We start from the raw sequence: 16,505 nt of genomic DNA, 5'->3' as shown, positions 1-16,505 counted from the left end.
GTTTTATGAACACTACAACCTAACACGCTTTCCTCCTCTCACTGTTTTGAATGGACACATCTGGCCAATAACATGCATCTGGCAGAGGAAAGAGAAACATCAGAGCCATATCACAAAATTTTGACAGAGGGGAGTGTATGTATGTGTGATAGTTAAGATACTCCTCCTTTTCACAGACCAGATGGACACTGTAATGGTCCATAGCACAAAGCACAAAAGTTTTACTTGTAACCAAAACAGCCCTGGAAATGACTCATTGTTTTTAAAATTACAATATTTTTTGTTTCCTGGTTTTATGGTCAAATAGAAAGTAGAAGAATTTCTAAGATCTTGAGTTTAATGGATTTTTTTCTGAATATGTTCTGCTTGCAATTATAACTTAAGTCTGCTACATATGATTTGCTACATGGGAGGTACAAACATTGCCTAAAATTATTTAATCATCACCCATGATTAAAAATAAAGTAGTTCAAGACCTCAGAATGCAGTACTGAAAGTGTACAGGGGGGATGGAAGTATTGGGAAACCACTGTCAGTCAGCTGATTTTGGGTTGTGGTGGTGTCTCTAACACATCTAGAGGAAATTGCTCAGCTGTGCATACTCTCAGCTCCAGACACCATCAAGTCAACAGCAGTGGAAGGTCTGTGCTGCAGGTATTGTTCAATAATCTGATTATACAGAAGTTCCTTTAGATTCAGAATTGTTTTAATTTCATAAACTGAAAAATTGTGTTGGATTTGATCAAACTGCTGGTCATTTAAAATGTTTTCTTTTTTTCTACAGAAATCTCTAAAACAGGAAAATGGATTTTGCAGAAGATTACCCAGATTACTCAAACTACTCTTATAATTATGACAATTTCACTCCATATGAGCAGCCAGTTTTTCAGCACCAATCGACATGTTTCAAGGAAGTCTTGTGTGTGTTTTTGCTGGTGGTCAGTGTGATCATTTTTCTGCTGGGCTTTTGTGGGAACGCGCTGGTCATCTGGATCTCTGGCTTCAAGATGAAGAAGACGGTCAACACTACCTGGTACCTGAGCCTTGCCGTGTCCGACTTCGTCTTCTGCGCCTTCCTCCCATTCAGCATCACCAACATGGTGATGGAGGAGTGGATCTTTGGCCTCTTCATGTGCAAGTTCACCTCCTCAGTCATGTTCCTCAACATGTTCAGTAGCATCTTCCTCCTGGTCATCATCAGCATTGACCGCTGCATCTCTGTCATGTTTCCAGTTTGGGCCCAGAACCAGCGCACTGTCAGAAAGGCATCCATTGTTGTTGTAATAGCCTGGATCCTCGCTATTGGCCTGAGCATCCCCTCTATGATCTTTAGGGATGTTAAAACTCACATGGGTAGGACTTTTTGCTTCAACAATTACACACTGCACCAACACAGCCACATGATAGTTGCATTGAGCCGCTTCTTTGCAGGGTTCGTTGCACCTTTCATCATCATCATCATTTGCTACTCAATCATCATCCTCAAGCTTCGCACCAACCGGATGACCAAGTCTTCCAAACCCTTCAAGGTGATGACCGCATTGGTCGCAGCTTTCTTTGTCTGCTGGCTGCCCTACCACGTGTTCGTCCTACTTGAGCTGAACCCCCATAACCACAGTATATTAATCATGGGACTCAAAGTGGGCACTTCTATGGCGGCGGCAAACAGCTTCCTCAACCCGGTGTTGTACGTTTTCATGGGCAATGACTTCAAGCAGAAGTTCAGGAGCTCTATGCTCTCAAAGATGGAGAACGCGTTGGGAGAGGAAGGTCGCACCACCAGTCGATACCTGTCCAGGTCCAGCTCTATGGACGGCAGAGCCTCCACACACATCTAGAGGTATCAGAGACCTTACTCCAAAATGGTTTTAAATACGCAAGTAATTAACAGAAGATGTAAAAACATATCTAATGAGAACACACTCTGTAAATGAGCATTTTTGTTGCTTTTTTTTGTCTTGGCACGATACAGAGATCTGCTTCCAAATTAAGCTCACAAACTCATAATGTAGCTTGAGCCAATATGTAAACATGTACTTAGCTCATGTTCCACTACAGAGTGGGTGGAATCAGTCTCATCCAGCAGAGCAAGTGTTTTCAGAGCAGTATTTGTTTAAAGTGTTGCAGGCAAGTTTTAACAGCAGCACATAGAGGAATTTTATTTGTAAAATAAAAGGACTGTAAAATATGAGGTAATGCAGACTGGTGACAAATTAAAAACCAACCTAATGTGCCTTGGAATTGACTCTCCAAGTCTCCCAAGTATTTCCTCATTTGGTGTTTTGATGATGGTGGTCAATGAGTCTAAAACCTGATTGAGATCTGGTGACTGCCAAGGCCATAGTGTATAAATTGCACAAACCATTCAGTGACCTCTCCTGCCCTATGGAGGCATTGTTATCTATTTTCTCCACTTTTCCAGAGTTTTTCTTTAATTTATCATTCAGCTGAATCTTCTGAGGCTTGACACATAAAAATGTGTTACCATTATTTTGCTCATTTGATATATAATTAATTGTTGTGAAGTTTTCATTTGATTGATCTCTGAATTAAAAAGGTAGGCACAAGGCTGAACTGACTATAACAGCTGCTTAAGCAAACAAGCAGAGAGCTGATGACTGGTATTTCTTTTTCAAATGAAGCCTCAACTCACTCTCCACCTGAAGAGTGAGATGTTCTGTGGTTTTCTTTACTGACACCACAGCACTCAACTATTTCTGTGTTGCAACATTTTTGCAAGTTATATTTGACTGACCCAAATACAATGTGCAAATGGGTGTAGGTCTGTTGTTGATATGTAAAGTGTAATTAGTTCTCAAAGTAGTAAGTACTCCACTGTTATTCACACTGTAAATTCTTTTGGACAGGAGTTTCTCATGTGAGACGAATGTATCTTTCTAATGACGAAGTATAGCAGTCATGAAATCATGATTCAGTTCAAGTAACACACAACAAGCTGTTGTTTTGAGTTGACAAAATCAGGTATATGAGAACTGTATAGTGAATGTGATTTGTCCAATAAATGTTTGAATGAAGTAATCTCTTCTTGAAAAATGAATTAATTTGTAATTTCTTCATAGTCATGATTGGAAAACATTGTGTAAAAAGATAATGAGAATTTTAATATTAGTTGAAAGAGTTAAGTCGGACAGAAGAATTAGAATATTTTATCTGTAGTTATTTGCAGTCAGAAGGGGCAGCATCAATTATTTCACTTGCAGTATTATACCGCATGCACATGTTTTGTATGCACCTCCGTCACTGCACAGCAGAAGTCAGTAGAGCAGAGTGACGTCTTTACACATGTTTTCATGTTCAATTTTACACACAATTTTGAAACAATAAAGGCTAAAGCTGAAATATGAGGTCTTCATATCATCTTTTGAAAAAGTAAAATGGTGCAGCATCTCTAGGGTCAAAATTAGTCTTCCCCTGCAGTTGTAAATACAGAGTAAATACAGAGTATTTACAACTGCAGTAGTATACAGATACGGTGAATGTGTATCTGATATGAACCCTTGAAAGTAATTTACTTCCTGCTCAGTAATCGCATAAGAGGAATCATAAGAAGAACGAGAGCGTCTGGTGATTTTTTCTTGATGACGAAACAATGGAGGGCACAGAGAAAGCCCAGACTCCAAAGGTTACATTAAACAGTAGCAATGAGTCACGGTGAAACTTTGGACCTTTAAAGCTGCGTTGTTCAGCGTTTTTACAGTAACAACTTGGCCATGCATCAACCTGAAAGGGCTCACTCGAAATGATCAACAGTACAAATCGACCTCATGTATGTTTCCATGAATTGAGTTTGAATTACAAGAACTGAGTTTGAATTGTGAGAACTAATGTCGAAGTACACTGAGAGTATACTACAGAGATAAAGTCCTCTTCTATCCTTGAGCGAGTATACCGAGAGTATACTTCTGCATTATTTCAAGAATATAATATAATATAGAATATAAATCAAATACAGAGAATATAAATTCAATTGCATAATATTAAATTCAGTTTCAAGTTTATTGGAATTCAGTTCCAAACTAATAAATTCAATTTCAAGAAGTTAAACTAAGTTTTTTTTAAATGAAATTATTAAAGATAAACAATACAAATTCAGTTTCTCATGACACACGCAGTATTTCTTCCCACAGTGTGGCTGTGGAGTTGTGGTCGTGTTCATTTCTTGGCTGCAACACCTTGTGTGACACAAGGTGCCATGTACACTCGACCACAAGTAGCAGTAGCAGTAATTTTGATTTTGATGTAGCATATTTACATATGTTACAGCATTAATTAGAAAATCTGAATATTAAATGCTGTTTTTATTCATTCTATGGTTTAACACGTTTAACGGAGGAGCATGTGGAGATCCAGATTTTCTTTGATCTTAAAAATATGCATCACCTTTATGTGAGTCATTTCAATTCCAACACTTCCTCTGAGGGCATTTTGCAGAAAGAGTGGGCCATCACAGCGACTTATTTAATGTACTCATTTATTGGGCCTTATCACGTTACATTCATTCCATAGAAAATACATTCAAATGTGACACTTATGTTCAGAAAGTGCCTGCTTGTCAATGAAAGCGAGAGCCAATAAAGTTTAAAGCATGTGTTAAAAATAGAAACAATTTCTCCCATTTGCTTGTTGCATTAGAAATATTTTTGATGTGTCAGCACTATAAAAATATATTTATATAATTACTGAAAATGGAAGTCAGTTAATGTTTTCTGTCTCAGTCACCAGTGTTTATATATATATAAATATATGTGTGTGTGTGTATATTCATGTATTTGTTTATTTGTTTATTTTTAAGCATATGGCATAGCACATTGAGTACCGTTATAAGACGTGCTGCTTATAAAATCTGAGCAGAATTTTTCACACTTTTGTGTAGATTTTTTTAAATTATCAAGAGTAAAATTATAACCAGCTTTAACTGCTCTTCTCACAACAAAGCAATAAAAAACAGTTTTCACATTCAGTATGATAAACTAAAAAATAAACTTATAATGATCACTACTGCTAAAGGTAACCTCCAATCTATTACATGATTGTAATGCCTAATCCCTCAGTGATCTTTGGGGCAAGTGTTGCACAGCAAAGTGCTTTTTGGATTTCTGCATCAAGTCCAGTGTTAAGAAAACGTCTTCATGACCAAATTAGTCAGCATGTGCATCGCACACCAGAGATAAATAAATGCTGCAGAGAAAAAAATCCTCTTCTCTCCTTGAATCAGTGCCTTCAAGAGGGATTATTCGTCGTCTTGAATACGAGGAGCTGAGAATTAAGTTCTTTACCTCTTCATCATCAAAAACATGATTTCTCTTACAAACAGTAAGTTGATTAACTTACAAAAACACACAGTATCATCATCAGGTAGTTAAAGCCTGTATATTGCATTTTTCCCTCTAACAAAGGGCTAAAAGTTTTAAAGTTTTCAGTGAAGTTCATGTATAAAATAGTATTATTCTGTAACTGTGATAGCAGCGGAAAATTTAATGTTTTGATTTCTCATAACAGTTTTTTCTTTTACGCAAAATAAGCTCATACAACAGACTTTGCAGTGCTGTATTATTTCTCTTGGGTCAAATGTTTTTCACTGGCAACAAATCACCCAGCACAGTCAGATCTCTGTAGTCACAGCTATTGTACCTTCTTTGTGTTAAGGCATGTGCACATGCCTACACAGCACATGTGCATAGAGCAGGATAAGAAGTGCTTTTCGTTCTTTTCGTTAAGCCAAAGAGAAAAAACAACCCTCCCCTGCTGAAGCTGTCTTTTCTATGAATGCATGAAGCTGCTGGAGTTCAGACAGAAAATGAAAAAAGATGAATAAAAAATCAAAAAGACACTGCTTTTTTTCTCACTACACCTATATGACTTCACAGAAATAATAATTGAAAAAACTACTTAAGTCATGTAATCCTACAAAACATGGTGCAGAACCTGTTGACAGAACAGTCAAGGAAAAGGGGGGGGGGGGGCAAGGGAATCACATGTATCATCTTGGCATATATTCCTCTGGAACCCCAGACATGTTCCTTTTCTTCAAGGTGGTGTCTACTGTTCTGATCAGTTCGTTGATGTTTGCTCGCATTTCACTTGTGTACGGGTCGTACTCGAGTTTTCGCAGGCCTGATCGTTTGAAATTTCCATCCTTCTGGCCCTCGACGCAGAGAAGGCGGTCCTCCGAAACCTTCAAGCCCAGGAACTGGACCATCCCCTTGAGCTGCGAAAACAGGTCCCTCTTCAGGTCCTCAAAGTGGACCACATGGACGTTCTTCCCGTAATTCAACCAGTCCAACGTGTGGGACGCCCACCAAGGGGCATAGTTCTTCACAAACTCGGGCCACTCTGAGGGACAAATGACAGCAAAGAAAATAATTTAACAAGGACTTACAGGTGCCAAACCTCTCAGCAAAGGCCATGATATTTTAAACAACCACTCAGTTTGTCTTACTGAGGAAATCTGAAGGGCCTCTGTTCAACTTTTAAAAATTACATGAAAATGTTCTCAAGAGCCAGCAAAATTATAAATACAGCACATTTAAATCATTTACCTAATACAGGAGTAACAGGAGTAACATTAAGAGCAGCTCAAAAGTAATCACATTATTAACTGCATCTACCCGATTGTTAGGCTTTTATATGTGTGAAACCTTTAATATTATCTGTCAATAAGTGTGTGAAATTAACAACTACTTTTATTTTTAAACTGAAGAGACTTTCAGAATTAGGTTTTATTTAAGTCTAAAATTTTGCTTTTAGCAGATTGATAAATACAGGCCCTTGAAATAAAGCATTAACAAAATGCAAAAATGAAGAAGTGACATATTTAAAGAAGTTAAAAACAATTAACGTGGTGACAGAATAAAGGAGAAGTGAGAGTCGTGATAGAAACACTGATGTCATTTAGCCCAAGAGGTCTGGTGCAAGTCGTGGTGGGCTACGTCCATTCTGAAAAGTTTGGACAGTTAAAGAGACATTCTTGGTTGTCTATCAAATTGCAGAGGTTCTGCAGGGAAAACCCTTTGCTTGCAACTTTTTACTCATTGATAATCTACTGACTGGCCCATAAAAGCAGCGGCTGGCAGAAACTGTGCTGCATTAGCGCGCATCTTTACTGTTCGGAGGGAGTTGTCGTTAAAGTTTAAAGCCTGCTGAGTTTGCAGTGCTGTCTCAGAAACCAATGAGAGAGGCAACTTTAGTATCAGAGTGGACAAGAATATTATATACTGCATCTAAAAGCACAAGCAGCTGCATAGAAATACTGAGAACTGCAACTCTTACCACACTGGGTTCACACAGTTCTCCTACTTATCAGGCTTTCTAGAGAAACAAAATAAGAAGCAACTAAAATAAACTGTAACTTGAACATCCTGTTCTGCTGATGTTTGACTGAATATCAGTTTAGTTAAGATACTCACTCTGTTTTTATTAGCAGGATTTGACTTGAGAAAGAAAAGTTTATGTAAGCCTTTGACTTAATCCACCAGAACACAGTGTAAAATAGCTTGCTGTGCTCTGTGATATGACATGCCCTTCAAAATAAGTTACACTTGCCCCCTGAGTTGACTTTATGGGGGCACACTGGAAGGCATCAGTGTCAGTAACATCATCTGAGCCCCTCAGTGTCCCTCTGCAGAGGTGAGTGCGTCAAATAGTACATGTGGACCTGAGCCTCTCCCTGTATTCGAAGTGGCAGCTGTCAAAAAGCCTTTCTCTTTACTGATGTCATCATGTTATTTTCCCCCTCGCACCGACACGAGGAATGAACGCTCATTGCAAATGGCAGGCCAAATGTGCTGATGTTTCCACAAAGGGAGACAACTGCTGGGTCGGCAACTCTCCAGCCTCTGGAAATTCGATTAAACCTCACAGAAAGTCAGAGAGACGATACGAGGACGAGACAAGACCAGTTGCCATGGTTACCGAGACACACTTGGGTAGATGGATGTAGTGAGAAAAGAAAAATAAAGGTATCTTAGCAAGGGGTATAGGGGGGTGTCTTTAACCTTATAAATAAAGATTTACCGGACCTAAAAGTATGAACAATGACGTTTTTCAGAACTGCTCTTAATCAGCAAGTAGACGCAAGTGGAATTTAACTTGACCAAACTGTGCTGACAAATCAATAAATGGTTCCACATAAGAGAGTGACACATTGTATGTAAGACAAAGTGTCCAAATCACAACAAAATGGATTAAAATGATTCAAAGTGTAATGTCACTGCATAAAGTACAGTCTTCATATAATATATCAACGTCAACTAGAATGTAAATGAAGTGACCAGTTATTTTAGAAACTTTAGAATGATTTGTTTTCACTTCTTGAGCTTGAGAAAAGTCTTAAAAGGAAGTTACTTGAGTACACTCTGCACGTTAACTGCTTTCTAAAAGAAAAAATTTGACATTTCCAGAATTGCACTCATTCTCGTTCTCATTTTATTATTTTTATTTTGTTAGATGAGTATAGTGGCCACTCTCACGTCTCATGTCTTCTAAATATGAAGCTTTTCCCGCTCTTACAGCAATTAAGCCACCCAGTTGGTGAAGGTTTGTTTGTACCTGCAGCCTGAGAGGAGGACGGGAGGCAAGAATCAGCGGATAATCATTAGGATATTCTTCTAGAAAGATGCTAAAACCAATCATTCAAAGATAAGGCAGTAAACAAAAACCATACTGTCTTTGTGCTCTTTGCTGTAAAGATTTTAAAATTAACTACAAAAACCAAATGTGATATTAATTGGCATTATTGGATTAATGAACACAATGAACATAACATTCCAACTACTTTCCAACAGTTCGCCGGGTGCTGTGCTGGATTATGGTTAAGCTAACCGGCTGTTAGTGATAGCACCGTATTTAATATTCAAACATGAGAGTGACATCGATCTTCTCATCAAACTCTCCCACAGGGAGCAAACAGATGTATTTCATAATAAATGCCAAACTACTGCTTAAGTGTTAAATCTATGGACAATGTATATATTTTTATACACATATGTACACATACATTTCCTCAGAGGGTCTGAGTAACACATTGGCTTTCAGCTGGTGACACATAGTCATGATCTCACAGTCACTGAGGCTGTGGTTTGCTGTTTCATTTCTCTTTTCTCAAAACAGACACTTAGATGTGTGCCTGAAATGGTTTTGTCTTATATTTCAAGTCGCCATATTAAAACACTCTGCTCAGCCACACTGGTTTCTAGGGTCAAGACCACATAAGCATTTCTACGTCACTAAAAATAATTTCCCAGTTCTTTGACCATGTCATTAAACAACCATTTTCCCCTTCTGCTTTCCTGAGTAAAGATTTACAATGAATTTAATGGAAAATTTAGTTTTCCATTTAACTGTTTTTAACTGGAACTGAAGTTTTATTTCTTTCTTTTGAAATGTATAGGTTGTGTTCAAGGGTCCATCTGTGAAATTTCAGTGTAAAGGATGCTAACTGGTGGGTGATGACTGAGATTAACACAGCGCTGAGAAACAAGACTCATTGAACTTTTAGTTGTGATTCATTTGTCCTTCGACTGGATGGATTTTGGCTGTATCCTCACAGATTCTTACATTTCACCTTTTAAATGAAAAAAAAGGATATGTTTGTTGCATGAAAGCTCTGAATATGTCTGTGCATGTTTGCACATCAAAATCTCATCAGTTAGTTTAAAATAAAACATGTCCTCAGCGGTGGTTTAGTCTGATCGAGGTCTTTGCTCACCTTTCCCTCTCCAGTGGGCCTGAGAGGCAAACCCAATGTGACCACCATATTTTCTGTTAAATTCCGCCATGAGAGCTTTGTAGGGGTTTCGGATCATGAGGATGCTGGAGTCAAAGGCTTCGATCTCCTTCTTGCCACTCTCATGTGTCTTAATGCAGATCGTCCTCCCGCTCCGCCAGTGGTCCCGCTCCCCTTTAAATCCTGTGAAACAATGGCATCCCACAGTGAGTATGTTTAACCCACAGAGGTGTATTCGTGAATTAATGTGTTTGTGAATCATGTCGGATAAATGTACTGAGGCTTTACCTTTATTGTAAAGTGAGCCATCGAAGTAGTAGCTGCCGGTGTAGAAGCCGGTGGCGAGCTCTATGAGGTGGCGGGCCCAGGTGTTGCCAGCTCCAGGGAAACTGGCGAGGGCCACCAGCTGCTTAGCACGAGTGGGGAGGAAGTGTCGGTCCATGCAGCGGTTATCTGACAAAACACAAAGACCAACAGGCTATATTATTGGTTTGCTATATGTATAAAATTACAGAAAATTCTGTAGTGATAAACATGGGCCTGATATGTGGTAGTGCTTCCAGATGTAGGGTGACTCTGCAAAATATTGGACAAGTTGCTCAACACAATCAAGCTTCAAATAGATACTGAAAGTTAGTCACTTCCTGCTTATTGACATAGTTTTGTAACAACAGGGGTTAAAGAAAAGAAAGAACAGCAATGTTGAAACAATGGAAGTTGGAGGCAAAGACATTTAAACATGATAGGAGAATGAGAAAAGGTCAAACCCAGACATATGGACATGTTATGGTGTTATTTCTTCTTGTGTGTGGGTTAGAGTGACTTATTCCTGTTCCCTAAAAATTGCATAATAATGCCCACATACTGACGTTCATGTGTTGGTTAAGACATTTGGTTATAAAAGGGTGGATGAACAGTAGTGCATGTTTCCAAATCTCCCACTGCAGCTTGTTTTTGTGTTTTGTTTTTTTTGCTTCCTTTTTTGTTTACTGGGCTCTGACTGTGGTTTTGCTGATCAAGTGTCTGGTGCACTGAGGAAATGCTGCTCAAATGAAATATATATATATATATATATATATATATATATATATATATATATATATATATATATATATATATATATATATAATGATATAGGATTTCATTCATATTGCCCCCCGACTTTATAGAAAATATATGATGAGAAAGTTGTAAATCAAAATTTAGCCTCTAAAACATAAAATATTATATACAGGATTTATAGCACTGCAGTTTGTTTTCAGTTAATGCTGCTGATATACACTGATACCAGCTCTGTATGTGTTCTGTATTCACATTGAATCATTGATATATAAAAGTCACATGCACATAAAAGTATGAAAAAAAGAAAAAGGGAAACATGGGGTAGAGCCACGTACTTGTTAATACGTGATTGTGTACACGTACAGTTGAGGACAAATTACCCTATGAAATTTAAAGTGCTTTTTAACAGAGCGAAGAATTTTCAACATAGCATTTCTAAACATACTAGCTTTCTTTAGAAAGCATAAATTATTTCTATGTGCACACAATAACAGAACTATTTAAGAAAAAACAAAAATTACCAGGGTCAATATTACTTTAATGCTTTAACTTGATTTTACAAGCTTTGTAATGCTCAAAGCTAAAATCAAGTTAAAATGTGGGTTACCTCCCAATTTACACACAGTATAAAAATTTCAGTAAGGGTTTGAGAAAGCACCATGCCAAAAACAAAAGAAATCAGTTCAGACTTGAGAAAAAGAATTAGAATTAAAAAAGAATTAAGGGAAAGGGATATAACCCAAAGAACACTGTCCCCACAGTGAAACACGGTAGTGGGCGTATTAGACCGTGGGGATGCTTCAGTGCGTCTGGAACTGGAAATCTCATCAAGGTGAAAGGAATCATGAAGAAAGAAGGATATGTGAAGATTTTGAAAGAAACCCTTAAGCAGACAGCAGCAAAATGGGGTCTGGGTCGTCCAACACGACAACGACCCAAAACATACATCACTCCTGGTGAAGAGCTACCTCCAGAAGACCAAAGTGAATGTTATTGACTGGCTTGCACAAAACCTTGACTTGAATCCCATTGAAAACCTGTGGGATGAACTGAAGACAAAGGTCCATGCCAGAGGGCCATCAAATCTGGAGGAGCTTGAGAGATTTGCCAAAGAAGAATGGGCTGGGATTCCTCAGGAAACTACTACTGAAAACTACAACAAACGACTGCAGGCTGTTATCCAGCAAAAAGGATACACCACTGACTATTAGCATCAGGGGGGGTAATAATTTCATCCTTATCTGTATGTATTCCCTGCAGACGGGAAGTGGCTCACGCTTGAGTTTCGATACTTCAAATGTCTGTGGTGGGGCAAACTTTACCTTGAACCTGCGTCTGGTACACCACAAAGTACTCCTCGTTCCCGCAGCTCTCAAACTCTTCCCCGTGGCACCGGTGGAGACACATGTCCTCGTTCTCCAGCTCGTGAAGGGAGAAGAGAGGTGTCGGGAAGCCGCAGTGACATCGATCTCCAGCCAGGACGGCCAGTGATTTCTCCTGAAACCCACAGCTGCCATTAAACACTGAAGATACACCTACGTCTACCAACGTGCATGAACACACACAGACACACACATCCAGAGTTCCCTCACCTTCTCTGTGCACATGTCCACGCACTTGTCTACAGACATGTTTTGGATGACCATGCTGACAGGGAGTGCCAGTGTGACATTGTCCGGCCGGTGGAAACACCCCTTGAAAATGGCGCTGCCATCTGAAACAGACAGAACAAACCAAAGTGTTATTCACCAACAGAAAAAAAACACAATTTATTCCAGTCTTATAGTTACTGAGCAAAACTTCCATTAGCTTGGCCTCTATCCACTGACCCCAGATGAAGAGATCCCACAGGGACTCTCCTCCAGTCTACTGCGGCCCTAACCCGCCAGCGGACTGAACCAATAGCAGCACTCGCAGCCCTGCAGCGTGATGATGACCTTTAACCTCGGGTCCTCTCTCCACTCTGACGGTTAGACCATAAATCACAACAGCAGAGGAGAGCTGCTCCTCTATTTCACTGGGAATTGTCTCATTTGTTGCTGCTTTATGCTCTGATTTTGTTATTTTAACTGCTTTTGATTTCCTATTAGTTGTATTAACATAATTACACAACTACAGGACAATAATTAGCTTTCAGCCTCCAGGCTTCTTAAAATAATTACTCAAACAAAACTGACTGAAAAAAGAAAGTGGTTTTTATTCGTGGTTGGACGTGTCTCTCACACTGCATCACAACTTTAAAGGTTGAGAACTTCTGTTTTAAATCTCTAAACTAAACATCTATTTCACATTTATTTCAGGCTGTCAGCATGTCAGCTGTGCCCATATACATATGAGGCTGCCTCGCTGTCAACACACTGGTATTAATAACAGAGGAGAGAAACCAAACACTTAGAGCTTTTTACTGTGACAGATGCCATGATAAAGACAGCTTGCAGGCTCAAACGCAGCTGAATGAAATATGCAAATGGAGCTGTGCGTCTGTGGTATTTCCTTCCTATTTAAGTTCGCACTGACAGTACCAGCACCTCACCAAGAGCGTTTGTATTAACTATCAGTGCTGTGGGGCATTAAAACAAGGTTTCACTCCTTGCAAATTAGCTCTAGCGATGTGTGCGGCCCCCATGTTTTATGTATTTTTGACCTTTTGTCTAAACAAAAGTTGCATTTTTAATGTCATGTCCATGTTTTCTTTAGTTCCCTGCAGTATATATTCAGTCAGTCTTCTTTCTGTTGCCCTCTCACGTGGAAGAGCTTTTCGAGTCAAACTGAAATGTTTGTTTTTGAGCTCTACTGACTTGCACATATGCAGCATCCAAACATATATCACAAACTAGGTCTTGAGAAGCAGACAATAGGTCACTGATGCAAACACACCACTGAGTCAAATCTAGAGGAGGCGACGATCTTCAGGAGGGCTGTATAGCAACAGCGATACACAGCAGTTGACTTATACTAAAAACAATCATTTGAGTGTTTTGGTGTCTAAGTGTAAAAAACAGCCACTTCAACATATTTCCTGCATTTCCTCTTTGATGTTCTGAGAAGGGCTCACATGACGGGGATCAGGGTTAGAGGTTAAGACGAAAACATGAAGAGCAGACTCAGCAGTTTGATGGATGGCAAACAAGATTAAAAGCAGAAATGAAAATAATAATAAACAAACAGCGCTGAACTGAACTACGATCAGTGCGACCATTTGACCATTTGCAGAGTTGCTTAAATGTTCTTTAGATATGTGCGGACTAATTCTCGATCCTCTCATATATACACATTATTTCTAAGAAGTAGTGGGCAGACGAGAAAATGAGAAAAAGGAAGAAAAAAGGGAAGAAGAAAAAGGTGTTACAAGTTAGATCACTTTGTGAAGGGGACTTTCTTGAATCTTGACAGAAAAAGTACCACAGGAAATCACAGTATCTTTCAACAATTTTTAACAAACTACCTCAACACACACAGATCTTTGTCACTTCTGATCATCAGCCCTCCCCTCCTTCACTTCACTTCAGTTTTTCCTGCTGGCAGGCAGTGAGTGTTTAGGATGCAGACCACGGCTGGCTGAGTTATGTAGGTAGCACAGCTCTCCGGGGAAAGAGGTAAACACAACAGAGCGGCCTGCTCCCAACTGTGGCATTAACCCAAAATAAAACAAATATTTTCCCTCAAAACAACCAGGCTTGTTACGTTTCTGATTCAGAAGTGCATCTTTGTGCCAGTTAGCCAGAAATCTTCGCTCTTCCTCAGTACATGGACATAAATTTCACATTTTTTTAATTGAAGTTTGAACAAATAATTCAAATATCAAATGTGCGTGGAGCAGCACATGGTTCTTATGGGGCCAGAGGGAGGGGAGAGTTTTTCTTTTTTCTCTCTCTCTCTTTTGTTGCTGAGTGTCAAACTCACAGCGGCGTGCTGACTCCTGGCTCAGCTCCAGCCTATAGATGGACAGTCTGTTGGCTCCTCCGCATAGGTTGCTCTTCTCTCCTTTGCACTCCATGTTGCATTCGCTCTCTGAAGCGTTGGGCGCCTGGATCTTGTGACCGCAGTAGCACTCAGCTCCGAACTCCAGGCCTGCGTACATGTAACCTCTGGAGGAAAGAGGGAGAGAAAAATGGGGATTAGCGTTGTTAGTGGAGGAAAACAGGGAGGGTTCAACTGATTTTTCTGAGCCCTCGTTATGTGTCTTAATCCTTCACATGCCAATACAGTTTATCGTTCTGAGAAACTGGATCAGCTGTAATCAATAAAAAAACATACAAATGATGCACAGAGGATGTTGAGGCAAAGATGAAAACACAAACATTACTCTGAAATAACATCCCTCTCTTTGGTGATTGAAGATGAGAGAAGTTACACATGCTGCAAGGCTCTAAAGCAAAGCCAATTATAAATGAGTGTAGTATACTTAGAAACTGAATCCATCACACAAGGCCTCTTCTCTCCTTTTTTTATTGCTTCATGGAGGATTTCACTCCCAAAACGCCTTTCGGATGCAATTAGACATCTAACACACCCCTCACATGGGACATATCCCCCAGGCTGTCAATCAAACCCAAACCTCTGTGCGCCGCTATGTGCTGTTGCCCCTCATTTGTTTGTCTGTTTTTATTAACCTGCTGCTCTGCCAGAGGAGACTGGCAGCCTGCGAGAGGAGAGAAGTAATAGGAGGAAGGAGATGAAAACGAGCAACATCTCTCTGCTCCTATATAACACCCCACCCACCCCACCCACCAAATTCGCTCTATGAATCAGTGATGGGTGTATTTCTATGCATTCGAGAGAGCCATCCCTGGTATTCCTCAGGGAGATAAAAAAGAGGTGAGAGGAAGATGGTGAGGTCGTAGAGAGGAGGGGGAGACAGGATGTGAGGAAACACGAGACAAAGCAGAGATAGACAGTGCTTTGCAAAGTAGAGCATACATAACTGTTTTTCATGTTTTAACCTCACACAAACACCAGGAACTGACAAACAATGTAGTTACAGAAACTATATGATGGTCTACTATAAAAACAAATGTATGCAGAACATTAAATCCTTATGTGCATGAGCATGTCATCCCAAAACATGGGTACAAAGATGCTGATCAAACAACCTCCACTCCTCTGGGGAAAGACTTTTGAAACATGGCTGCCGGTGTTTTGTCTCATTCAGCCACAAGTGTGTTAGTGATGTTAGTAAGCAGGGCTGTCAACATCAACACATTAACACTCCCAAATATTCATTTATTTATTTATTTATTTTTAACGCAAATTAACCATATCACCGACTTTGAACACAACTTCCTCCCATAATTCCAGCGCGAGTGTTTTCCTCTCGGGGTGAAAGCTGAAGCAAGCACAGCTACCGCGGTGAGTGTGAAGACGTCCACCTGTGTGCTAAACGGAAATTAACGGTTTTAAGATAAGCGTCTTAAGCATTAAGACAGAAGTTTAGATAAAACCAAAGATTTGTGAACACGATACAACGATGAACTGTCCTCCCACCGACGCACAGCGAGTCTGGAGTACACAGCACATCTTTACCGATGTTAGCAAAGACGCTAGCAACAAAACGAAAACAACTAAGCTAACTGATGCTATGGCTAAATGGATCGAAACAGACCTATCAACATTTTTGAAGACCAAGGACTTCAGGGTGTTATCCAGATCGCATCAGGTGAGTCATCACACAAAACACCTTCCAGGGGAACTACTGTCG

At 39.7% G+C, this 16,505-nt stretch overlaps 2 protein-coding genes across 5 annotated transcripts in view; one reads left to right on the top strand and one right to left on the bottom strand.

The window, feature by feature from the left end:
* Positions 1 to 488: 488 nt before the first annotated feature.
* cmklr1 (chemokine-like receptor 1) lies at positions 489 to 3,039 on the top strand. 2 transcript variants are annotated; one of them, XM_018669680.2, is made up of 2 exons: positions 489 to 654; positions 785 to 3,039. In XM_018669680.2, exon 2 carries the CDS (start codon positions 804 to 806, stop codon positions 1,836 to 1,838), a length of 1,035 nt encoding a protein of 344 aa, XP_018525196.1. In that variant the 5' UTR covers positions 489 to 654; positions 785 to 803; the 3' UTR covers positions 1,839 to 3,039. The 2 variants fall into 2 exon arrangements, with proteins under 2 accessions (XP_018525196.1, XP_018525197.1); XM_018669681.2 differs by having other exon boundaries at positions 498 to 641.
* A 1,436-nt stretch (positions 3,040 to 4,475) lies between these two features.
* Positions 4,476 to 16,505, bottom strand: part of wscd2 (WSC domain containing 2) — a 36,585-nt gene continuing 24,555 nt past the window's right edge. For all 3 annotated transcript variants that reach the window (XM_051074984.1, XM_018669541.2, XM_018669540.2), the window contains 6 exons: positions 14,711 to 14,895; positions 12,400 to 12,521; positions 12,130 to 12,304; positions 10,034 to 10,198; positions 9,728 to 9,928; positions 4,476 to 6,354 (listed from right to left, as the gene is read on the bottom strand). In XM_051074984.1, the coding sequence (XP_050930941.1) occupies positions 6,002 to 6,354; positions 9,728 to 9,928; positions 10,034 to 10,198; positions 12,130 to 12,304; positions 12,400 to 12,521; positions 14,711 to 14,895 (1,201 nt within the window). In that variant the 3' untranslated portion in view covers positions 4,476 to 6,001. The remainder of the gene's footprint in view (positions 6,355 to 9,727; positions 9,929 to 10,033; positions 10,199 to 12,129; positions 12,305 to 12,399; positions 12,522 to 14,710; positions 14,896 to 16,505) is intronic.

The sequence above is a fragment of the Lates calcarifer genome, linkage group LG13, assembly GCF_001640805.2.
Source record: "Lates calcarifer isolate ASB-BC8 linkage group LG13, TLL_Latcal_v3, whole genome shotgun sequence".
In the NCBI taxonomy this organism is placed as follows: Eukaryota; Metazoa; Chordata; class Actinopteri; family Centropomidae; genus Lates; species Lates calcarifer.
This window is presented reverse-complemented; position numbering and strand designations above follow the sequence as displayed.

Bases quoted from the DNA above. Each gene is read 5' to 3' on its own strand.
- cmklr1 (XM_018669680.2), top strand. From the start codon at position 804: ATGGATTTTGCAGAAGATTACCCAGATTACTCAAACTACTCTTATAAT.